Source organism: Trachurus trachurus (genome assembly GCF_905171665.1).
Source record: "Trachurus trachurus genome assembly, chromosome: 5".
Taxonomy (NCBI): Eukaryota; Metazoa; Chordata; class Actinopteri; order Carangiformes; family Carangidae; genus Trachurus; species Trachurus trachurus.
In genome coordinates, this window is record NC_139896.1 from 8,176,473 (window position 1) to 8,201,822 (window position 25,350).

General features: G+C 39.2%; 2 protein-coding genes across 3 annotated transcripts; one reads left to right on the forward strand and one right to left on the reverse strand.

Moving 5' to 3' along the window:
• Positions 1 to 373: 373 nt before the first annotated feature.
• Positions 374 to 10,029, reverse strand: phf13 (PHD finger protein 13). 2 transcript variants are annotated; one of them, XM_083972498.1, is made up of 5 exons: positions 9,530 to 10,029; positions 7,782 to 7,875; positions 5,327 to 5,506; positions 4,037 to 4,463; positions 374 to 2,931 (listed from the first exon to the last, which is right to left on the reverse strand). In XM_083972498.1, exons 1-5 carry the CDS (start codon positions 9,544 to 9,546, stop codon positions 2,699 to 2,701), a joined length of 951 nt encoding a protein of 316 aa, XP_083828624.1. In that variant the 5' UTR covers positions 9,547 to 10,029; the 3' UTR covers positions 374 to 2,698. The 2 variants fall into 2 exon arrangements, with proteins under 2 accessions (XP_083828624.1, XP_083828623.1); XM_083972497.1 differs by having other exon boundaries at positions 7,782 to 7,883.
• Positions 10,030 to 15,684: 5,655 nt separating this feature from the next.
• LOC310986552 (heme transporter hrg1-A-like) lies at positions 15,685 to 24,027 on the forward strand. The gene is made up of 3 exons (XM_083972501.1): positions 15,685 to 16,176; positions 19,724 to 19,891; positions 22,723 to 24,027. The coding sequence occupies exons 1-3, from the start codon at positions 16,047 to 16,049 to the stop codon at positions 22,857 to 22,859; spliced, it is 435 nt and encodes a 144-aa protein (XP_083828627.1). The 5' UTR covers positions 15,685 to 16,046; the 3' UTR covers positions 22,860 to 24,027.
• Positions 24,028 to 25,350: the final 1,323 nt, after the last annotated feature.

The window sequence follows — 25,350 nt, forward strand, 5'->3', positions numbered from 1 at the left end:
TCACGTTTTATACACTAAACTCTAAAAATGGACTGGAGAAAATGACTGGCACCTTTTCAAAACTGAAGAAAATCATTAGATTTCAAGCATGTGATGCTCCTTTAATTTGTGTTTTAACAATAACAATATAGGAATCACACTTACAGCCAATAATTTAGCTTTTTCTAAGTTAGTTTTGTGTTGTTCCACTGCAAAACAAAGAAATACACTACTACAATACTGAAACATTTGTATATGCAACAATTTTCAGGAAGAAATATTGAGGTGTGAATACTTTTGGCCGTGACTATAAATGCACTGTGATATAATGAAAAGGCAGGAAGCAACACGTTAAAATGGTAACTCTTTATTTACAATAGTTTACAATAGTTTCACAGAAACAGTTTGCACCACAGTACAGACAACGCTTTCTCAATAAGGGGGGGTGGGACAACCCTGGATCAGAATACACGAGCTGTATCACAATGAGCATTGTTAACAAACATTAATTACACTGATGTCTTTTAAGACGCAGACTCAACGTTGGTGAATTTTGTGCCTGAAGGCGGCTTCAGGTTCTCTTCAAGACAAGAACGTCCTGAGAAACAGCAAAAAAAAAAATTTTTAGGTCTTAAAACGTCTTAAAAACATCACGACCTTGGGGTGGGGAAGGGGGGGATTGCCGAGTACGAACCAGTTAGCCAAACATTGGTAAATAGCAAAACACAGAGTGCAGATATGAGCTTAACCATTTCACACTCTTGTAAAAATCTTGTGTTCTTTTTGAAACCCAAACATTCATTGTGTGTGTGTGTGTGTTTGTTAGTCATTGATTCTGCATTGTAAAACCCTTTTCATCCTGGACTAATATCCAAGGTCCTAAAAATCTGTCACTCTACACTACAGTATGGCTTTTTGTAATAATCAGAAACAACATGTAGCCTACACAGACAGGCCCAACAGCAGATGGCACATGAACAAAGCTTAAAATCTTTTTTTTTATTATTATTTTTAAATCCAAATTGCAGCAAGGTTTAAGGAAGGAAAGAAGAAGTGAAAAAACAAAACTTTTCTTCTTTTTTTTCCATTAAACCTCCTGCACATGGAAGTAACTGAATACTGCTGTGAAAACGTTAGCAAGAGGAGATAAGAGACTGAGATCTGTTCTTCTGATTTGACCCTTCAGAGACAAACAAAACAAACCGACCCTGCACACAGTACGATGCAGATATCCATTTCTCCATCTTACACAACCCCATCCCCTGTAAAAAGTAAAAAAAAAAAAAAAATCATGGGAGCATGGTTGAGACAACTCATAGCAGCTCATGCAACACCCTCACGCAGTGTTAACCATTCAAACAAACACACTCACATGCATAATTTCAACTGGACTCTCGAGTGGATCTCTCCAATGCTTCCAGTTGAGATAGCGTTTTTATTTTTATCTGTCGATACCTAAACAGGACGGCCACAGGATTTCCCTTCTATAAATATATTTGTCTCTGAAAACTTTCGTCTTGAGCATGAAACGGCTGAAAACTAAAGGAAACTTTAAATAACGGTTTGTATAATAAAAAAGCACTGTGAACAATACAACTCTTCCAACTTTGTAATGAAATGAGGCAAAAAGCGAAATCCTGCTCAGCACAGGCAACTGAAAACAAAGGAAATAGTCGTGTTTCCTGAATCTTGTCAATTATCTGTTTTGTTTTTTCTTCTTCAGAACGGTTAAGTTACCTCTGGTGAAATAATAATATTAAAAACCCTTTTTGAACACTTTTTTTTGGAAAAAACAGCATATGAACGCTCCATGTGTGGCAGCGTAACATCTTGATTCAGATGAGTAGCCGAGGCTGGAAGACAGCTTGTGAAGTGGAGGGGAAGGGGGGGTGGTGGTGGGGGGCAAGCGCTTGGTTTCGGCTGTACAGGCTGTAAAGCCTCAGTGATATTCTCTCACAGTGTCTCTTGGATAACAAATCAGACCAACAAGCAGATGAAGCAGATGCAGACTTCTAGTCTCTTATCCTACATCTTTGTTCTATTGGATTATACCTCAGCTTAATACTATAGCACCATCTGAAGCAATTAACACAAGGCTTAACTTATTTTTTTTTTTTTTTTTTCTTTAAACGGTTAATTGTGTAACATTAATAGAGGCATCTTCGAGAGATCAAATCCAGTTTAATCAGAAAGACACACCTGTCTCTAGAACAGAAAAGGTCAGATGGTTGTTTTTTTTTTAAACTAAGAAAAAAGTGAAAAAGTGCAAACAGTCTTTCCCACAAATCCCAGCATGCACCATAGTGGGTGGCAGTTGTGAGGGTTTTCTCTCTCTATATATATGGCAGTTCAAATGTTTCCAGTGTTCACGAGACACCAAGTCCCAACAGTAGCGGTTTGCTGCTATGCTAATGTCATCTACAGACACACATCCATTCAGTGATTGCCTTACGCACAGAGTCTGTAGGGAAGCAGAAACAAACCTCGGTAAATCTAAAATAGCACTCAAACTGTTCTCAAATGGAATAAGGGCTTGGGATAGGTCCATCAAAGTGTTCATAGAAAATGTGGGTCATGGCAGAACCAGTAGGGGACAGAGACTGGAGGGTCTAAAAGACCTGAATTTGAGGAGGGGTCAGTCCAGCAGGTGGGGGGAGAGAGGGGAGGAGGCAGAAAGGGAGAGGGGGAAAGGGGTCAGAGTTCACGGTTCAGCTCGGGGTCAGTCCAGCAGGTGTTTGCGCGGGCCTACGCGCGAGCGGTGGGAGCGGCGGGCATCGGCGGTGCCGTCCATCTCTCGGCAGCTCTGGCAGACGTATGACTCTGGCACGTGGCTCTTGCGGATCTTAGCGCACGACAGGTGGATCCAGGTGTTACACTTGTTGCACTCGATCATGGCCCGTCCCGCAAAAGGCTTCATGCAGAAACACGTGACCAGGTCCCACGAGTCGTCATCTGAGGAGACGAGAGAGAGACAGAGACAGAGAGAGGATCCACTGAGTCAGATATGGACGTTTTGTTAAACTTGTAACACAGAAACTCTATGGTGGAAGGTCCAATGCTACACTGCACATGGCAATGCATTAAAGTTACTACATTTTATAATACAATACATGCGACACACTGACTAAAATCATGGATACACCGATTCCATTAGATCCAGGACTGTCTTTTAGGAAATGTAACAAACTTGAAACAAAGTCAGAGTTCCAGTAAATTTATTGACATAGCTTTTACTGTTAGATTCCTAATGGTGACCTGTTTACCCTGAGAGAAGATCATCTGTGTCATGAGAAATAGATATGACACCTCATCTGGCAACCTTTTATTGAATATATAGAAACATTACCCCTAACAGCTGTGGACTGTAAGCCTTGAACTGGTTCAATCACGTCACAATGTTTCATTTTTCGTCATTTTTTATTTTATTGTATTTATTTTTTTAATTATTTTATTTTATCATTATTATTATTTATTCCACTTTGTCTGTGGGAATGAGTTGTACTGTTTTTGCATAACTGAAAACCTCAAAATGAAGTATTCCAAAAGAAACTCTATGGTGTATGTAGATTAGATCCTTACTATGGGGTGTAGGAATCGTTCTCAGACACTGGGAATCAAAAAATATTATCCCATTTAATGAGTGGTTTGGAGAAATTACCAAAATAACCAGCTATGAACAATTGATGTTCAGGCTGAACAATAGGGAGGAGGAATTTATGAAATTATGGGATGGGGTCCCTACATAAATCATGTAATCATGTAAACAATAAGTCACGTCTTGACTGTGAGAAAAGTCTGATAAGTTGTGAGGTGGTGACTGTGAGTAGAGAGAGATTCTGGAAATTATATTAACCTTGTGCATGTAGATACATGTGTAATTATTTTTGTGTTCGGATTCGTTTAGTTTACACAAGTCTTTGTGAGTGTGGGAAGGAATTATCTTGTCATTGTTCACATTCATATACACATATATGTTGGTCCTTTTGTTGCGCTGTTAAAAAGCAACAAAAAGTGAATTACAAACTTGTAACAAAGTGTTAATCACACGAAACCTCACCTGAATCGACCATGATGTCCTCGTCCTCTCCCGATCCGTCCTCGTCTCTGAACACCACCTGCTTCCCCTGGCGAAACACCGTCCTGCTTCCTGCGAGGCCCTCCACCTTCTGCACCTTCACCACTCCTTCCTCAAGATCTCGTCCGTCCCAGTATCGACGCTCCTCCTTGGGCTCCTCCTTGCAGGGGGAGGGGCTCGGCAGCCGCTCGGGGTGGAGGGGAATGCTGATTTCATCCTCGGGCTCCTCTTTGATCATCCGGCCACCGAAGGAGTCGGGGTACTGCAGCTCCTCTGAGACGGACGAGTGGGGTTGCTGCTGAGCCTCGCTCTCCTCGCCCTCCTGATGCTCCCTCTCCTTTCTCCTCTTCTTCTTCTTCAGCTTGTCAGCTTTCCTGCGGTCGTCCGGGTGCAGGGAGGCGATTGTGTGCTGCAGAAGAGGAAAAAATAGGAAGAAAAAAAAAAAAAGCACACATATGTCAGAAGGGATGAAGACGAACATATGTTAAAGGGATAGTTCACTCAAAATTGAAATTTCACTCATTATCTACTCACCCTCATGTCGACTAAGGGTTGGGAGAAGTTTCAGAGTCCTCCGTGCCTTCTCTGAGTTACAGCGGGGCTCGGCGCAGCACTGAATGTCCATATGACGGTAGCGAACAGGGCTCACTTTTCTTCGCGCAAAAAGACACACCAAAAAACATCCAAATACCTCCATAGTGCTCGTCTGTAATGTCCCTCTTGTATTGAAGCCCCAACATGAGAAATTGTTCCGAAAAAAAATTAAATAAGTCTATATTTTAAGCTTGTTTGTATCGGAAGCTCCCAGTGTCTCAGTTCACTGCTCTGCCGGAATCTCGTGCGATTTGCGGAGCTGTGAACTGGGTGTCGCGTGATTTGCACAGACACAGGAAGAGCAGTGAACCGAGACACTGGGAGCTTCCGCTACAAACAAGCTTAAAATATAGACTTATTTAATTTTTTTCGGAACAATTTCTCATGTTGGGGCTTCAATACAAGACGGACATTACAGAGAGACACAGTGTGGAGGTATTTGGATGTTTTTTGGTGTGTCTTTTTGGACGAAGTTCGCAACCGTCATATGGACATGCAGTGCTGCGCCGAGCCCCCCTGTAACTCAGAGAAGCCACGGAGGACTCTGAAACTTCTCCCAGCCCTTAGTCGACATGAGGGTGAGTAGATAATGAGTGAAATTTGAATTTTGAGTGAACTATCCCTTTAAAAAAAATAAAGGTGTGAAAGTGCCGGTGAGACATCATCAGTTCAACTCACTTCTTTCTTGGGGTGGCTGGACAGCGTGGCTCCTGGCTGTGGACGTTTGCGGCTCCTGTCCTGCTGGACCTTGGGTGGGCGCTGGGGGCAGGGGCCCGGGGGTCCCGGGGTCCAGCCATCACTGTCAGCTGTGCTGCCTGTACTGTTGGGTGGGCTGGAACTACTTCGCAGTGGAGAGTCCTGTGGCAATAAAGTAGAGTTCAGTCAGTGAGATTAAAAAGAGTCAAAAACACAGAACAGACCCAAACAGAGTCTATAGGAATTAAAACAATGTCCAAACATAAAACAGTTTAAAGTAAAGTATAAAGAGCACGTCTTTATAAAGGTACAGGGAAGAAATGGGGGTACTGCTATTGTTATTTATGTCTTAATCTATTATGGCTTCTCATTTTTTGTTGTACACGTGTGTATGTGTGTGTGAAAAAAGGTTTCGGACACCCTTAAAATTTTACACAATTCCTTGCACATGCGGATCAGGAAGCGTTCATTTGGTTTGTCTTCCAAGCTGTTGGTTCGTCTGTATTTCTGCAGAGTGTATCCAGCTGCTGAAGGACTGCATCTGCACTTCCTGGCTATCTGGCAGCAGCTGGACTCTTCCTGGCTGAGAATCTGTATCTTCAGGCCTGTTTCCAGCGGTAGGTTCCTTGTGTTTTAGCCATTTTTTGTCTCTGAGGAACTTTCAAATATGCTGGCTTTATATAGACACAAAGCACGGCAACAAAGATTGTGTCTTTTAATAAAAAAGTACAATCTTCATTAGTGGATCACTGGTACCAAAATGACCCAATACACAATTTCTTATGTATTTTTATGGGACCAATCTATTTCACAGCCAAAATACTAAACAAATTCTAAAAAAGCTATTAAAAACTTAAAATTGATTGGTTCCATAAAAAATACATAGGAAATTTTGAGTATTGGGTCATTTTGGTACCAGTGATCCACTGATGAAGGTCAAAGATCTGGGTGTCTGAGGAAATGTGAACAATTTTAAGGGTGTCCGAAAAACTTTTTTCCACCAATGTATATATATTATCATACTGTTGTTACTATTTTATAACTTATTATAGTATATATTGGAATTAACATAGGGAGAAGGGGTGGGATTTAATAAGCTTTGGCTTCTTCCCACTCCTTTTGAACATAAATAATTAAGTTTCATTGTTGTTTTATTTTTGTTGCTCTTTTATTATGTGTTCAAATAAACTTTCATTCATTAGTTCATATTATATATTACATTACCAAGACCTTTATATAGTTCAGAGGGCTATATCTGGGCACGGAGCAGCTTCAGACTACTGAGATCTCTTCTACCTTTAATGACAAGTTTTAAGTGCCAGAAATTCAGCTGTATAACAATATAACACAGTTGGGTGTCAAACAGCCACCGTTAATGAGAGTGTGGGCACTGTTAAAGTACTGTCATGACAGCTTGAATGTCCCACTATTGTTGCTATTACATTTTCAGTTTAAACCTTAATCTTACATGACTATACTTGCTGTATTTGCATTATCAAGTTGGCACAGAGCCCATCAGCAGCAGCACGCATCAACAAATGATAAGACAGCCCTTACAACATGTGACACAATATGCACACAGGACGGGGGCGGAAATGAAAACAAAGATAGCACGTGTTAGAGAAAAACAGAAGAGCGACATGGTGAGAAAAAAACCTTCGAAGGAACAACCACAACTCGAGTGAAATGAGTCATAACTTAGAAACCACTGTGGCTGACGGGGAGGAAAAGGAAGTAAATTTGTCAATCACAGGTCGTGTGAAGAGGAATTGTGCTCATACACAGTCACATTATTGCATATTTTTGGTTTCAAGTGAAATTATTTACTTGAGACATGCACTTCTCATGAAATGTTAAGCCATAGTATAGAAACTACTCATTTCACTGACGCTATCAAGGGTGTGACGACCTAACTAGAATTAACTGCTGTGGTTAAGGTTTGTTTCAGGGTGTGTTAACACTGACACAGACCCTTGAAGCCTGGGAGACGACCGAGACAAAAGAATCTGTTTAAGATAATGTCACTGTTTGCATATTCCCTCCCGTTCCCCAAACAGAAGCTGCAGCTCAGTGAGCCCCAGAAACCGCAACGTCTTGTATACAATGTGCTGAGTCAACACAGTTTAAGATTTAACAGATAACATTCAAATCAAAAAAACTATTTTTTATTTTGATCCTTGTAATCATATTAATCAATGCATTTATATCTTTATCTGACATTTCTTTTATTCTAGTTGTTTTTCCACTTTAACAACTATATATTTGACTTTAGCTCATTCACATAAGTTAATGTGATGCAACATAAAGAAACAGTCTTCAGGCTTGGTGGTAGCAAAGCTGACGAATGCATCCACATCAAAAGAAAAAACACCAGTTGAGCCTAAAATTACAGATGCTTGAGTGAAGATGAGTGTACATGCGTCGTTGTTTAACTCACCTCTTGGGGATATGGGATATAACCGGCATAGGCCAAGACGAAAGTGCAAAACTTGTTAAAATCCTCCACCGTCCTCCTCCTCCTGTATGGCGGACTGAAACCCTGAAACACAGGCACACCACTGAAACATTTGCTTTACAGCATCACTGAACATTTACTTGATTAGTTCATTGTTAATCACTTCAAACACAGGTTCTCCGGTGGTGACCACAGAAATGTCACTTGTTGCTGCTTTTCAGTCTGAACCCTCAGAGTTAGGTCAACTTTCTAACTTCACCATCTTAAATTTGCATCAGATAAGAAACCACAAATAAAAGTCTGACTGAGACAAAAGACTATGTTAAATTTGACATCAAATAACAAGCATCTTTGCTAAGTAATGTATGTAAACGTGCAGCAAAACCTCATAACACAACAGGAGTGTTGTTGTAGTGGTGATTAAAAATAAGGCTTGTTTGGTCATCAATATTGCACAATAATTTGGATAAAGGTACATCAAGCCTGCCTACACATCCCGACATGGTGTTGACGTTTAACAAGTACTGATCGTCATACAGACAGCCAGCCATACTAGTCTGCAGATTGTGACACTCGACGTAAACAAATGGAAAAGAAAAAGTAACGCAACAATAACATGTTGACTAACACGAGCTAAAGTTAGATTAACTGCATGGACATTTAACCCCCCTGCTCATCCCCTCCAGCGACCCCAGAAATGTCACTTGTTTGCTTCTTTTCCCTTTTCTCTTTAGCATTTCTAAGACCCTTTAATGTTAGCCCTTAACGCAAGTCGAACAAAAGCCTAACGTTAACTGAAAATAAAGACAATGTAAACGTGCAGCAAAACCTAATAACACAACATAAGACTTGCTGTTCTAGTGGTGATTAAAAAATAACACGATTTTGTTTGGTTTATTACATATTACAACATAAAAACGTGCATCGAGGCTGCCTAGTTACACATCCCGACATGGCGTTGACGTTTAACAAGTACTGATCGCCATACACACACACACACACACAGCCATACTAGTCTGCAGGCTGTGACACTCGACGTAAACAAACGGAAAATGAAATGAAACAATAACATGTTGACTAACACGAGCTAAAGTTGAATTAACTCCATTCGACCACCCCCCAACCGAGTAACTAGCACCAACTAAAAAAAAACGACAGCTAATGTTAGCTCGGTCGGCTAGCAACAGCTGAGGCTAGCTGCTTCTGGCTCGTGATAGTGGATAGTAGAGTTAAGCTGTCAAACAAAACTATGAAAGCATACAAGCATTTTGTATCAAAGAGTCACTATAAGCCATAAATTAACTAACAATAAGGACAAGATGTCGTTAAAAATGATGATCGATTTAGCCGGTGTTGATGTTAGCATGCTCAGCACTAAAGGAATGTTTTCTTTTCGATGAGGCTAATGCTAATGCTAACTCAAACCGACAGACAACATCGCTCACTCTCACTCTCACAAAAGTGACATCGATGACTCGTTTACAATTTTTAAATGTCAGATTTTTAGCAGTAGAGTGGTGAAAGTTGGCAGTGTAGTGTAAAAAGCTTGTCCGAGTGTGTGTCAGTGTGTGTGTGTAACTTATCTGTAAGCTACTACTAGCACTAGTGAGCTAACGCTACCTAATCAGCAGCTGCTTCATCGTGTGGTGGTGACAAGTTGACATCTGCTAACGCGCTATTCGTCGTTAAATAAAGCTAAATGAATAAATAAATTTAAAAAACACACTTACCTCCGACTGAAATGCATGAGATGTCGATGGGTCCAAGTCACCCATCTTTCCTCCGACCACCTGGCGTTTTGTCGATAACGTTGACAGTACAGCAACGGGTTATCTACCTACCTACCTACCAAGCTAACACCACCTAACGTTATATTTATTACACCGCTACAACGTCAGCGTTAGCGATGCTCAACTCGAAGCAGCAGTCACTCAGTTCTCCATAAACGATGATAAAATAATATTAATAACATGACTTATTGGGACCAGCGCCCAGAAGAACAATCAAACAAACAGACAAGAAGCTAACAGCGTTAACAACCAGTCAGATTCAAAGTTGTGAAAACAAAAAAAAAGAAAAAAAAGAAACGTAACTCTCGTGAACTGAACGTTACTTCGGTGTTTCTTCCACCGACCGACCGACCGACCTGTCCGGTAACGTCTCCGTTTTAATCCAGTTTACTGACTGACTGACTGACTGCTGCTATTGGGGGAGCGGTTCACTTCTTGGCTGTCACCCGTTGCCTGCTGTCCCCCCCTCCTCTCCTCCTCTCTCCCTCCTCCTCCTCCCCCTCTTCTTCTTTTTTTTGTGCTCATGGCAGCTCGTGGACCCAACGATGCATTAGCGCCCTCCTTTTTTTGGTTTATCCAAGAAGGATATGTTTAATAAACATAAAATGTGACAGATTACACTTTGGTTAACACTTTTGTGTTTACAACATAACTAAAAGAATAAAGAATAGATTCAAACATAGATAGATAGAAAGCTATAAACAGGATTGAATAATTGGGTGTTGATTGCAACTGTAATGCTGTTAAATTATTTATTTATGTTACTTTTTTGGCTACACTTGTTAATTATTGACTCTGATTGCAACTGTATACTGCTTACTGTAATAAAAAGCCTCATGTGTTCAGCAACCTGCTGTCTGAAATGGATATACCATATTCTTTTTTTACAGTCTATGGGGTATGGACTAAATTCATGTGTGACCTTTGAGATTCAGCACTGGATGCATGGTGTGTGCATGTGATTGGTGTGTGGAGCCTGCTGAACGTCATGGTTTATCACACATGTTATAATTATCTATTTTTTTTATTTTGGGCTACATTTGTTACTTATTGGATACTTGAACTTTCTATGACTCTGAAATCATGAAGAGCTATAATGGAAAATTGAATTAAAGGGTAGGCATCTATAAGCTAGATAGCTTCAGCCTACACCTTTTTGATCTATTTATGAACTAGTAGTTGAACTCTATAGGCCTATGTGTTCCTTCAAAGTTTTAATGTCTCCAGTATGAATTTTAATTGTAGAGAGTGATTAAAAAAAAGAAAAGAAAAAAAGAATTGAATGAGAATGTTTGTCCAAACTTTTGACATGGTAGTGTGTGTGTGTGTGTGTGTGTGTGTGTGTGTGTGTGTGTGTGTGTGTGTGTGTGTGTGTGTGTGTGTGTGTGTGTGTGTGTGTGTATACCAGCTCTGGAAAAAAAATAAGAGACCACTCCCAAAATGATCAGTTTCATGGTTTTACTATTTATAGTTAGGCTATGTGTTTGAGTAAAATTAAATTTTAAAAAATGTGTTTTATTCTATCAACTACCAACAACATTTATCCCAAAATTGAAATTAAAATATTGTCATTTAGAGCTTTTATTGGCTGAAAATGACAACTAGTCAAAATAACAAAAAATATCAAATCTTTTCAGACCTTGAATAATAATAATACAAAAATAAAAACCCCAAAAACCAAAACATGTTTTATTCCTTCCTAAACAAAACAGCAAGAATATATCAGTTTTTGTGGGATAATGTCAGTGTTTAATCCCAGCTGTGGTTTTTATATAAAATCAGATGTGGTTCAGGTGATGACCTCATCAGTGTCTCATTAAGTAGACTGAGTTGTGTTTGTGTTGGTGTTTAAAAAGGAAAATGAAAGAAAGACTGTCATACATGTAGAGATGCTTTTAAGAAACATTTGTGAAAGTGGTCTCTTTTTTCTTTTTTTGCAGAAAAACTCTTCTTGAAATCTCAATAATCATAAATTCATGTTTTAAACATCTGTGTTTCCCTGTTGAAAATCTATTGGCTCCTGTGAAAACAAGCATCACTCCTCCTATCCCCCTGCTTCTTTTCATGATGTTTTACTTTATGGAGTTATTGATGAAAGCTGGATTCACTACTGGGCAAAGCAGGCAGTTGCACCTCTCAGTGGCCTCTGAACTTAGACTTAGAGATACTTTATTGATCCCAAAGGAAATTCAAGTATCAAGTATCCAGTAGCACAGACATATACTGAAAATATAAGGGCATAGAAAAGCAATATAACACAGAAAAGTAAGAAGAAGAAAAAAATACACTATACACATCCTTATGAAACTATATGTTATGAATAAAAGACTCAAATAGAATAACTCTAAATGCCTCACAGTCACTGTATTTATTTCTGCATCACTACAACACAAGATCATCTGAAGTGATAAGGCCAGTCGGAGGCTTATCTTGTTGAGAAGCAGTGTGTTGAAATTACACAGAAACAGTTTTGGTTTCTATGAGGGGGGAAACTGGCATGCATGGGCAAAAAGAAGCCTATAATTCATTTATCTGGCCAAGGCATCAAGCCAATCTTTTCTTAGATCATTGATTATACATCCATGCCAACACAATATCTAAAGCTTCCTCTGCTTTAATTATCTAATAGTGCTGATTTGGTGGTAACAACACAACAGTCAAAGCAAAATTGGGAAATTCTATAGTGTGGATGGATGTCCAAATTCAGATATGGCCAACACTTGGAATGACTGCTTCAGATAATAATCACTCAACGTACAGCCAACTCTTCTCTTCAATCCACTTACGTAATTAAACATAAAATATGTGGTCTGCTAATCCTTTTTGTTAAAATAAAACTGCAGAGAAGTGCAGTTACAACATGCCTGTAAGAAATCTGTATAAAATTAAGAAAAAGAAAAGAAGAAGAAATCAATTTAAAAACATAGATTTATCAGAGAATATTATTTAAAAAAAAAGATAACTTTAATTTGTTTTTTTCTCAGCCTGTATATATCATACTATAAAATGTGAACACGTGGATGATTTAGTTTGTATTTATCTATCTCTACCCTACACTTGTTTTTATTTTAATTTATATTTATCTGCATGCTAGTATGTTAGATAAATACATAATTGGTTGTTATGATATGGTACTGAAGATCGTTGAAATCACTGAATGGCTAATTATCTATGATTTGTGCAGCTACAGTATGTGTGTGTGTGAATATTTTTTTCCCCTCTTTATTTAAGTGTTCAAAGTGTACAAAAAGTGTCAAACACTAACACATAACACAACACGAGAGCTGTTTCACATTCAGAAAGACAATGAATGAAATAAATAAATACAGCAAGAATCTCATTCAAATAAGTAGAAAATGAAGAACAAAAACAAAACAGAAATAAATAAATACTGTCATGTCAATACATAGGTGTGTAATAATCACTGTTAACATAAATTCCATTAAATGCCAGCAAGTACATCAAATATCTTTTCATAGTTTTCTTTAAAAAAAGTTGTGTGTGTGAATTTCTTAGCGTCCTGCAGGGGGCGATGATGTAATGAGCAACGACTAAATTTCCCACCGGAAGTGTCCGTTCTCTTCTTCCGGTTTCTGTTTTGTTTTGAAGGCTGTTCGCGGGGTTTCTTGGTTTCTTGCTTCTTTTTGAATGAGAGTCAAACTCAAACATTTGATTTAAACCTTATTGGTGTTTAACATGTCGAAAACCACAACTTGTCAGAGCTTTATAACCGCGACCATTAAGATATTTGGAGAAGCTGAAGCTATGATTGTTGAGGCTTCAGTTGGGTTGCTGCAGAAAGGTTTCCCCTCTGGTGCTGTTCAGTTTGGTGTCCAAGTTAAACATGTTATGAAGAGAGCTGCGGCACTTAAAGAGGACTAAGATTAAATAAATACATTTAATTCTTATTCCTCTTTGAGAAATAATATGGAGGCTTACTGTAAGGAAAACAAATGTCAGGGAAACATTTGTCATATGGAAACTTGCTTAAAGAACACCCAGAGTAGGAAAAAAAATGAAGAGCAAACTGACAGTAGGACTATCTTCTGTGCCACCGACCAGAGCCAGAAGTGAAGAAAGCACAAGCAAAAGGTAGGAAGCACAAAAACACAAGACTTCACTGTCAAAGGTAAGTTGACAAATCAGACTTGGTGCGTTCCAGTTGTAACAGAACATAGTTTACTGCAAACAAAGTTTCTTTAGTGACCTCAGGATTGTCAGTTATTTGCAGTTTTCCTTTTCTCTTGAGCATTGAAAAACATAGTTACACATGGGTGAATAAATATAGTCTACTAATTGACAGTAAAGTAATGATACAGCAACTAATGTGTAATTTAAACTCATGATGGTGCAATTATTGGCGTCCTGCACAAATGGATACAGGTTTATGTCACTGTTCATCTCTGTCTTTGGGAAAACATGGACATTGTAAGTCTCAGCAATGACTTCCAAAGGTCAGTCTGAACCTACAGTCTATGGTCTGAACCCTCACCGTTAAGTGAGTATTCTTACGGTTACCCTAACATCTTAAATTTGCCTGACTGAACAAAATATAAGGAGATGTTTCTGCTCTTTTTAGTCTATCATTAAAACAAGTGCATGTTAAAGAATTGCTAAATTAGACATCAAATATCAAGCATCATTTCCAAGTTTTTTTTACAATGTAAACGTGCTGCAAAGCCTATTAACACAACAAGCGATGAACCATTGAACACACTTTTTAGGAAGGAACTAGGAATTATCTCTTCTAATGCATCCATGTTTCTTGACCAAACAAACCTTATTCTTTTGGTCTTCATATTTTCTAGTTTTGTTCATCAGGCTACAACATAGACATATTCTAATAATAATAGTCTAATTGACTGTAAACTAACAGTACAGCAACTAATGCTTAATTTTATTAAGCTCACATTGAAGTAGTGCTGTGTTGTGCAATTATTCCAAATTTGTGAAGAGTTTCTCTGATTTTGTAGAGTGGTTGTGTTTTTCAGTGTGTTTTCTTTAATTGCAGTGTTGAGCCCTTTAGGACCAACATTAATGTTCACCATGGATCTATTATAAAAAATATAAAAATTTAATATAATACATCCATCATGTAAAAACACCAGTAAGGCAAAGTGATAGCCTAGACAGAATAAAGTTGAAAGTCAATGCAGTCCCTTTTGGCTATAACTTATAACGGAACTAGTATTCTGCTCCTTTTCATGTGTGTAATGGGGTCCGGCAAAGAGGCATTTTATCTCCTTTTCTTTTTAATATACAGTATGACAGTGACATCCGTCGTCAGTGCTGTAAAAATATATGCACAGGCCAATATGCTGTTAAGAAAATGTTCTGTATGTTCTATTGATGTTAAATGTGCACTGTTCAGGGCCTATGTCACCCCCTTATATACAGCTCATCTCTGGTCTTCTTAGAGAATGAAAAGTATGCAGGGGCTAAAAGTGGCTTATAATGAAGGCATGAGGTCGTTGTTACGTGTTCCTAGATGAGACAGTGCCAGCCAGTTATTTGTATCTTCTAATGTACCAACATGTCCGGCATTGTTGCGCAAGCTGATGTTCAATTTTATGTGTTGTTTGGACTTACCTGATAACTGCATTATTAAGGCCTTAACCTGACCCATGATGGGACATCCAGGCTTCGTAAGCACTGGCACAATAGTTTGCACCGTTTCTTTTAAACTAACGGTGACAAATTACTGTATTTCATTTTATTTTATTTTTTGTTTGTTTGCTTTGTCTTGTATGTTAAGTGTGTATGTGTATGAGAGTGGACCACTTTTTCGAGTCCATAATAATGATTATTATTAATTATTAATTAATCTTTTCTTTTTAGAATAATAATGTATGTGTGTTTTTTTTAACAGAATTAACAATTTGGTACAAAGTTCAGTTTTTATTACAGTCAGAACTCAGGGGTAATGAAAAATGTTGATTGCTTTGCCAGTTGTGGAGGTAGAGGAGCCTCCTGCCGGGGGCGCTGTGTGATGTCAATGCGCCGCAGCACCGAGCAGCAGCTCCTCTCGTTGGTTCATGTCCTTCATGTCACATGACGTGGAGAGTGGTTGTGTTTTTCACAGCTGGATCAAAAAAAAAAAAAAAACAGAGAGAGAGAGAGAGAAGAGAGAAACGCTTTGTCATGTTTCACACTCTTTACCCGTCTGTGTATGCGCGCGCGCACGTGTGTGTATGACAGCTAACATTAGTCAGCAGGCCAGAGGACACATTTATTAAGTCACACTTTGTCCCGTGGAGTTTGCAGATTAACCGGATGCAGTTGTTTTGAAATTATCAGCTCCGTTTGCTCTTGTCTCGCTGTCTCGCGCTCGGTTCTCTGCTCTGCGCGTGGCTTCACAGCTCCGCTTTTATTTGTTTTCCTCCTCCACACATCGCCGCCTCTGATTTAGTTTTTGTTTCTTTTGATTTTGATTTTTTTTCTCATCCATTTGGTGACAATGGGTGTAAATAAAACCTACATCAGTATCGGCTACGCGTCGTTCGGTGTGCTCATGGGCTTCTCTGCTTTCCTGGTGTGGAACATCGTGTACAGTCAGCCGTGGACTGCAGCCATGGGAGGACTGTCAGGTAAACACACACAGAGACACACACACAACACAAACACACTCACACTGCCTCTGTCTGTGCTGCAACTATAAATCTGATGTGTTTTTCTGTCCATGTGTGTGTGCGTGTCTATTTCAGTCTGTGACCCCCCTCCTGGTGTCCTGTTTAGGGTCACAGCAGGTTTCACTTGTTGAAGGGCAGAAGTGTCAACTGTCAAATCAGATTATTTTATAAATCTTAACAGCTGAACATATTTGAAATAATGTTTTCTTTTTTTACACTTAAAATTAAAGAATACTTGTTGGGAAAAATTGAAACATACAGGTACATTGTAGTTCAAAAGGATGTCAAAATAGCTAAAAATGTGCAATAAAGGTGCCGAAATATTTAAAAGAATGGTGGCCCTGAAGGCTCAACACACTGCAACTGAAGAAAACACATTCAACAACACAACATTCATTAACTAACGTGATGCAATTTCAGAAATTTACATCAATTTCACAACACAAACACTGCAAAAACTCATACAACAAGTTGCAGTGTGTTGACCCCCCCAGGGCCACCGTAGAAATTTAGGCCCCTAACTATATAATAAAGTGGTTTAATAAGGTTAATAAGGCAGTGTCCCTGAGTTATAAAGTGTTAAGCTTGTAAGCGCTGTAAAGTACAGTGTCAATGTTTTTGCTTGTTCATAGTCAAAACCACTTTTATTTTCTTTTAAATCATGTTTGTTATACTGAAACATAAATCTCCACTATTTTGAGTTTCCACGTAGATAAGAAGAAATCGTTGTTTTCTTGGATGGCATGTAAACACTATGAAACAGTATTGCACGAAAATGACAAAAGTTAGACCCACTGACTATGTGTTTAACCTGATTTGCATTGGACACAGATTTGCAAATTCTCGAAAATGATTAAATAGCTGGCCTCATGCACGGACAGTTATGCAAAGTTGCTGTATCCATGGTTACAACCTTTGAGCAGCTGCTCAGGTCTGCAAGTTCATATCGATAAACTCTGCTCTCATCCGCTCACAGGATGTACCATTATCAGTTTAGAGCTTGTTAAACACACCAGTTCAGCTCAGACTGTCTCGTCTGGACTCTCTCCTGATCTCAATCAAAAGTGAAAAAAAAGACCTAATCATACAATATTAGGTTCAGAATGTTTGTAGCCTATTCTTTCTCAAATAGGCTACTAAAATTACTCACATACATGAAGTAAACACAGCTCTCTGACAACTTTACAGACAATATGAAACATTACAGAAACTTTTATTCATTTTATCATTCAGTCTTTATTCTTATTCAAGAATACACTGAGTTGGAGGTATCTTTTTATAATGAGGCCGAGCAAAGGATAAATTAAAAGGTCAGACACACACAAGATACATCAATGTTGAGCAGTGCTAAGAAATAAAACAACAATAAAAGCCACAAAAACATCAATAATAATGTAACAGAACTAAAATATTAAAATAAAGGTATACAGATCAGCTAAGAGAGGTGCATCTAGAAGTAAAGTGTGATGTAATTAAGTGCACTAAGGATGAAAAAGAAGAAAGTCTTAGATTATTCTGCATGTTGCAGCTGCACAGTAAGAAAAACTGGATCCTCCGAAAGTTAAGAGCAGATATTAAATGAAAGCAGAGAAGTAACGTCAGGTTGTAAAAGACCAATTAGAGCCGTATAAATGAATAAAACCCAGTGTCTTTCAGGACCTTTCAGAGAGAGAGAGAGAGGGGGCCACTATACCCTGACACACTACAGGCCTCAGTGTGCTGCTGTGTGTTTTATAACTGTCTCCACTAATTAATCTTTAATGACAGAAGAGTGAGGCCGGGGGCTTCGGGGTCACAGCTGAGGTTTGCAGGTATAAAAATCTCGCCATAGTCCAACAACACACTGACTTTACAAGTGATGGTTAGAGAGGTTTAGATTGCATCACTCGTTACTGTACAACCACGATGCACCAGGCGCTCACTGAAGCAGAAGCTGCTGTCAGGCCGCTGCAGTTCAACTCTCCCTCTGTCACAATATAAGTTTGTTGGAAAAACCGAGTCTGAGCCTGAGTTGTGGCACAGCTTCGTAATCTTCCTGCTGCTGCTGCTGCTCCGGTGAATTCACACAAAAAAGGGGAACATGAATAAAGAAGTGCGACGTATTGAGTCAGCAGTTGGCAACATGCTGTGTCATGATGTGTCTGCTGCTGCTGAAAAATGCACACTCACGTCTCAGACCTGAAGTTTATGATCATACAAAATGCAGGTCGACGTCAGCAGTTTTTATTTTTGCCATTTTTAAATGTAATGGTCGCACCAAACTTCCAGTCAGCTGCTGCTGGCAGTGGTTTCCATCACTTCAGTTTTGCACGATGAAAGCATGATGCAGCATTTATGGTGATCTCCAGAAACTGTAACATCAATTATCTGACCTGAGAGAAACTCCACCTTCTCCTGCAACAAGGTGATACGAATGCTAAGAATGTGCCACTGATCCATAATAATGGATTAGTATCAGAGTCCATGCTGAGTATCAACCAGACACAACCCATCCCCATGAAATGCAGACCATGCTTCAATGTCACAGAGTTTCACAAACTCATTTTGAATCTGGGGAAAAAAACTTGTTTGCAATTTGCAATCAGAGTCTCCAAGATGTACCCGGGGGTCAGATGTGACCCAAATGTTAATTTTTATTTCCCAAAAAGCAAACAAATGTTGCTGTTAATAATGTGTACTGTTATTTTTGTGCACAATGGAGATGTGCCAAGGTCAGATACAAGCTAAGTGTTTGTTTATTTTATTTCTTCAAAAGTGGGAAAAGGTATTAATGCTATAGATTCTGTTCAGTTTTAGCTCCTTTATTGTGTTTTATGCATTGGGAGACCATGTATAAACTAGGGCTGCAACTAACGATTAGGCTATTTTCATTATTGATTAATCGATTAGTTGTTTGGTCAATAAAATGTTAAAATTTTTTGAAAAATGTTGAAAAATGTCAATCAGTGTTTCCCAAACCATAAGATGACGTCCTAGATGTCTTGTTTTGTCCACAAAGAGATACTCAGTTTATTGTCATAAAGGAACAAAGAAACCAGAAATATTCACATTTAAGAAGCTGAAATCAGAGAATTTGGACATTTTTTCTTAAAAAAACAATTATTCGATGATCAAAATAGTTGACGATTCATTTAATAATCGATTATAGTGCGATTAATTGTTGCAGCTCTAGTATAAACATTCGTTTTTCAACACATTCAAGTTGTGTTGGTTGAAATTAGTTATACTACTGAGCTCCAAAACATACTGTATTTAGCCCAGCAAAATATATTGGTTTGAAAACTGAATTTGTTCCCAAGTGACCCTGCTGTGGGGTTTATTGTTGTTATGAGAGGATACAATAGCTTTTGAATGCTTTGAGTCCCGTATTTCAACTGCGTTACAATGCAACAATAACATGGTAAAAAAAAAAATTCAGGATGTGGCTTTTGAGAATGTTGAATACTGATTAACAAACGTATAAAATCATCCTCATGTCGTCTGTGTGTGTGTGTTCGTCCCTCAGGTGTGCTGGCGCTTTGGGCCCTGATCACTCACGTCATGTACCTGCAGGACTACTGGAGGACCTGGCTGAAGGGCCTCAAGTTCTTCCTCTTCGTCGGCGTCTTCTTCTCCGTGCTGGCGGTCGTAGCCTTCATCACCTTCCTGACCGTCGCCATCAGGAACAAAGAGAGTAAGTTCCTCCTCTCCATCGCTTTCCTGTTTTCAAACAATGATGAATTTAGTTTTGCAGCAAAGTAATGAATGAAACGCTGAGCAGAAACACTAATGGTTAAAGGTCAAGTGGATGATGTGATGAAACAGAAAACAAACAGTGATGAACAGAGTGAGTTTCCCTCGTTGAGAGAGAGAGAGAGGGGAATATCACATTTTCAAGGCCACAATCGACGTGGAAACATTTTTTGCTACAAAGATATTTTTTGCCCTTTTGTAAATGTTGTAAATCAGATCAAGGCCACCTCTGAGCCGAGCGCTTCGGTTACAATGAAGGGAACAAACAAAAGACACAGTGTGCTTCAAACTTTGTGGGCTATAATTTTAAAGGAAGGCCGTTTCCTGTCTCCTTCCTCACAAAGGACAGAAACCGTTTTACCGCCTGAGGTGTGGATCTTTGGGATCGAACAGCAGCAAATCAGTGCTTATATTATCAGACTGCTGGAACTAAAGGAAAGATAGAAAACATTCACTTTTATCTGTTATTTTATTTAAGAGATGAGTGGCTGCACCTGCAAAGACAAATATATTCTGTTTTGAAATGCCATATTGAATAAAAATAAGTCGGCTGAACCAAAGAATGAAGCATAATAAACCTGTCATAATGTTCCCCTTCTGTCTTTTTCATGCTCTCGTTGGTTTTTCTTTTTGAGCCCCATTCCTTTTTATTCAATTTAATTTTCCATCCACAGTTCATACATTATACATTTAAAACTGTTAATTTTACATGCTAATTGTTAGTGTAGAGACATTAGTATTACAAATAAAAGAAAAATGCAAATCACACTCAGTGATATCTGAAAAATGTAAGGATTTTTTTATACGATGTTTTTCTAATACGATGTTGAAGTTGTAAATCTTTATCTCTGATTGACATTTCCTTCTTCGTGCACACACGTTATCAGTCGCTGGAGAGTTGCTGTCAAAGGTTACTCACTTCTGCTGTCAAGTCAGTCAGTCGCTCTATAAACCTAATTCTCCTTTTCCGTCGCTCTCGGCAAACAACTCCGTCACTCCTCCTCGGTTGAACCTTTTAGAGCGATCTTCTTCTTCAGCCAGGATTGTTAGAGGTTTGTGTCCAACCTCAACAATTTTCCTGTGGCTGAGTGCAAGAAAATCTCTGGAGACTTTGTCACAACACTTTGAGGAAAGCCTCAAGAAAAGTTGTGGAAGTTGCAGATGAGCAGTTTATACTGTTCAATTTTTATCCAGTGTTTTTGATCAGGTTAGTGCATGAACACAGAGAAATACACCACTCTGGTACCGCTGAGCTCAAAATGCTGCAGTCAGGTCCAAGTCCAACCCAACAGGTGGTCACATATTTTAACCACTTTATCCTCGTTGCACTCGCTTTATAATGACAAAGCTTTCAGTTTGCTCAGAATTGAGCTGCACGACTTGCACGTCGATGCTCAATGAGAAGCGATGTCAATTTAATGCATGAAAAGCTGTCATGGCTAAAGTTGGACCAAAGACTAAAATGTAACCTTGATTTATATAGAACATCTGGACTTTACACAGACCAAAAAGCCAGTATTCACAGCTACAAATGGCCATTGACAGACATCATCATAACACTAGACAGGCCTTCAAAGGTCATTTCACTTTACCTCAGCTAAAATCCAATGCACTTTAAAATACAATTTTAGAGCTATATCATATTTGAACAGACTCCCTGTTTATCTTATTGGTATTGATAATAAATCAAAATTCAAAAAGACACTCAAGAAACGTGTCATGCATAAAGAAATCATATTTTGAGCAACTTATTACCCGCTTTTAATAAGATTGTATTTAATAGATTTTAAAGGTTTTTATCCTACTTGTTGTACTAATTATAAGTGATAAGTTGTTGATATGTGCAATTTTGTGTTGTAGTTTGACCTAATTGTTTAACTATTTTGACTGTCTTGTGATTTAAAGTTCGGCACCAAGGTGACGACTAATGGGGATACATGTACAAATAAATAAATAAATAAAAGCCAGATGCCACAACACTTAAGTGACCTTCTCCACCACCTATAGCAGAGGCTGAACCCTGAGCTCTTCCACGCAGGTTCTTCTCAGTTTTCTTCAGACTCATTTCAAGACTTAGGGAGGTCACTCGTTCCAGTGCACAACCACTAAACTCTAAAACAGTGTCTGAACAAGTCTAAAGATCCCTGGACTCTGAAAACCTTCCTGGTGTTTACTGTGATTTAATCCTGTTTCCCTTTTGTATATTTATCTGGTGTTTTATTTTATTTGGATTATAAAACACTTGATAAAACACTTGGTGAAATTAAGGCCCAGTCCCATTTCTTCTCCTTTAACACTAGCAATTGGTTTTCAAGTGGCCTCCAAAGGGAGATACCCCTTGATGATAAAGTGAGAAGTGTTAGAAGTAGAGATCTAACCCTATGAAATGGGAAGCCACTTAGCCAAGCCGACGTGTTCACCTACGTTAACGCGTAGGGACGGCGTTGGCGCCACAACCTGTTGTGGGTTTCATTCAGGTTTGTGAATGCTGGCTCCAGCGGTTGTGTTACCTGTTGCGTGGGCTTTGATGATCTTTCTTCATTTGAGAAGAAATGCAGAAAACAGAAGACGCCTTTGCTGCTTTTCATCTTGCACTACGTTCAAAGTCTGCACCTTTCCTCCCTCTGATTTAAGGGCTGGTTTTAAGGGTTTTATTTTTTTGGGAATTGGGACACCCTACCTTTACATGAGAACGTGCAAAACCGAGTGGAAGTGGTTAACTTAAAATGGGACAGGGCCGAAACTTAACTCGTGTGTCTTTGTCTCCCACAGCCCTGACCAACCCGGCCAGCCTCTACCTGTCCTGTGTGTGGAGCTTCATGAGCCTGAAGTGGTCCTTCGTGCTCGCGCTGTCCGCCCACCGCTACCGCAAAGAGTTCGCAGACATCAGCATCCTCAGTGACTTCTAAGGGCTTCGTTCGGACCTGCAGCAGTCGGACGAGTCGGACTCTAAACAGTACAATACACTCACTGTGCAGAGAGGAGGAGGAGGAGGAGGAGGAGGACATCTCCACCGTTGTGTTGTGGATGATCCTCTCCGCTTCCTCCACCTGTATTTACCCGTGCAGGATTTGTTGTTGACTCAGCAGCTTTAAAAGACAATAATCGTGCTCTCTTTTATATGATAGATTTTATACTCTCTTACATTTTCTCCTCCTCAGCATCTCTCTCTCAGTCTTTCTGGTCTTTCTGGTTTTTATTATTATTTTTTTTAGCCGTGACACAGTGAAGGGAACTGTTATTTCTTATCAGTTGCAGTTTCATGCTGCAGCCACTAGAGGGAGTCACTCTTCCAACAATTTAAACACATGTACAGTTTGTGTGTTTCTGTGTGTTTCTGTGTGTGTGTGTGTGTGTGTGTGTGTGTGTGTGTGTGTCACATCCCAGCTCTATGATATTATACAAATGTGTCTTTTCTTTATCTTTTCTTTTTTTTCTGTAGCAGTGGATGATGAAACAACCTCACACACACAGTCGCACGTTGCACATCCAGATGTAAATGTGATAATGATGATGATGAATATCTATATTATAAGTGATGATGCTTTAATGTTGATGCACTTTATAACAGAGTGCGTCAGGGTCTTGCAAACAGGGCAGGTCCCCACAAAATCCTGCAACATCAAAGTGAAAGAATTCATGTGCGATTCTAAATAGGCACCACATGTCCTGATTCAACACATTAATGAACAATGAAGGGGCTTTTTTTTTAATGTAAAGAATGATTTTTGTATTTTCTTTTTATCATTGTGACTAAAAACACTCAGCGACATCAGATCTCGTCAATGTGACAACGACTTCCCTAACAACAACAACAACAACGATGCCACTGATGTGCACACTCATGTTTTCATGTTGTTTCATGACACGGCATCTTTTACAGTATCTGTTCTTTCCTAAATGAGATTATTTTTTGACTGTATTTCTGTATAGCCACCTGTATCACTTTGGCTGAATGTGGGAGAGTGTGTGTGTGTGTGTGTGTTTGTGTGTGTGTCTGTTTGTACAGGAGTGTGTGTCTGAGAGTCAAGTTAATAAAATGTGTGTTTTTTTTTGACATCCTCTCCTCTGTGAACTGGTGTGTTTTTGCAGCAAAGTCTTAAAATAGCAGTGAAATCCGTTCCTCTTTTATAAGAAACAGCGTGTCGACATCTTTCTTTTTCTTTTTTTTCACAGTTTCTGTTCCCTTAAATCTTTTAAATTCCTCAAAGGAAAATGCAGCATCAAAAAAAAAAGAGAAAGAAAAATATATGAGTTGTCATTTTTCTTCATAAAGCTTGTGACTTCTTCCACGTCATTGGAGGGGGGGGAAAGTGGAAGTGTCATGGAAGCAGAGTGAAGGTGCTGCACCCTCCTCCTCCTCTTCCTCCTTCTCCTCCTCCTCCTCTTTTCCCTCAGCCTGGGTCACGAGGGTCAGTGTTTTGGGGGCATTAAAGTGGGATTTGCGCCATGAGAGGAATGAACCACGTTTCCCACCCACTCCGAGCCACGTTTATGATGAAAAAACACCCCACAGCATCGCAATCGCAACCAGCAAATGCAGACCAATAACCTGCACTTTGAAGTCTGGCAATTATTCCATCCATCCACATTTTTATTTTATCCCCTCAAAGGGAAGGTGGTGGGGTGGGGGGAAGGGGAGTTTTTTTTTTTTTTTTTTTTCGGGGTATGATTTTGTTGAAGTAGCCGCCGCCGCCGCCGCCTGATAGAGAGACTTTGAAGTTGATGTGGAAAAATGTGTGACTGCATTATTAGTGAGCTATCAGTGTTTGGTGCGTTATTATAACTTATTAAGTGGTTAATTTCTCTGGTGAAAAGAAGAAGTCTCTTAAGTTCATCATCCTTAAGGAGATGTTAAGGAGAAACTCTACTGCTATGCAAAGAAGAAGCAGAGTGAGGAAAAGCGAATCTGGCAACAGAGCTTCATTATTTACTAGAAAGATCAGTAACTTTGATCCTTTAAGGAGCCACTATCATTATTTCACTTTTTTTTTGTAGCTTTCCTGCATCCTTCCTCTTGCGTTTTAAGGACATTTTTTTGGTGGTACTTATATGTTAATTGCGTTACACTGGTTTGTTTGTAAGCCCCCAGAGTCTCATTGCATCAAGGTAATTGCAATGTTGTGGTTAAATCGCCATGGCAACATTTTTTATCTGGCCGTTATAAACTTCGACATTAAGAAACTGAAAAACAATCCGGCTCACTTTCCACTGAGCAAGCTGGGGGCTTTGGAAACCAAATGCGTCCTATTAAGTTTATACACCATCCTGTAAAACGTGTGTGTGTGTGTGTGCGTGTTAGTGTGTTAGTGTGTGTGTGAATGAGTGTGTGTGTGTGTGTGTGTGGTATGTAAAGAGAGGGAGGGCTCTTGTTTTATTCAATTATGGGACTCCTTTCTA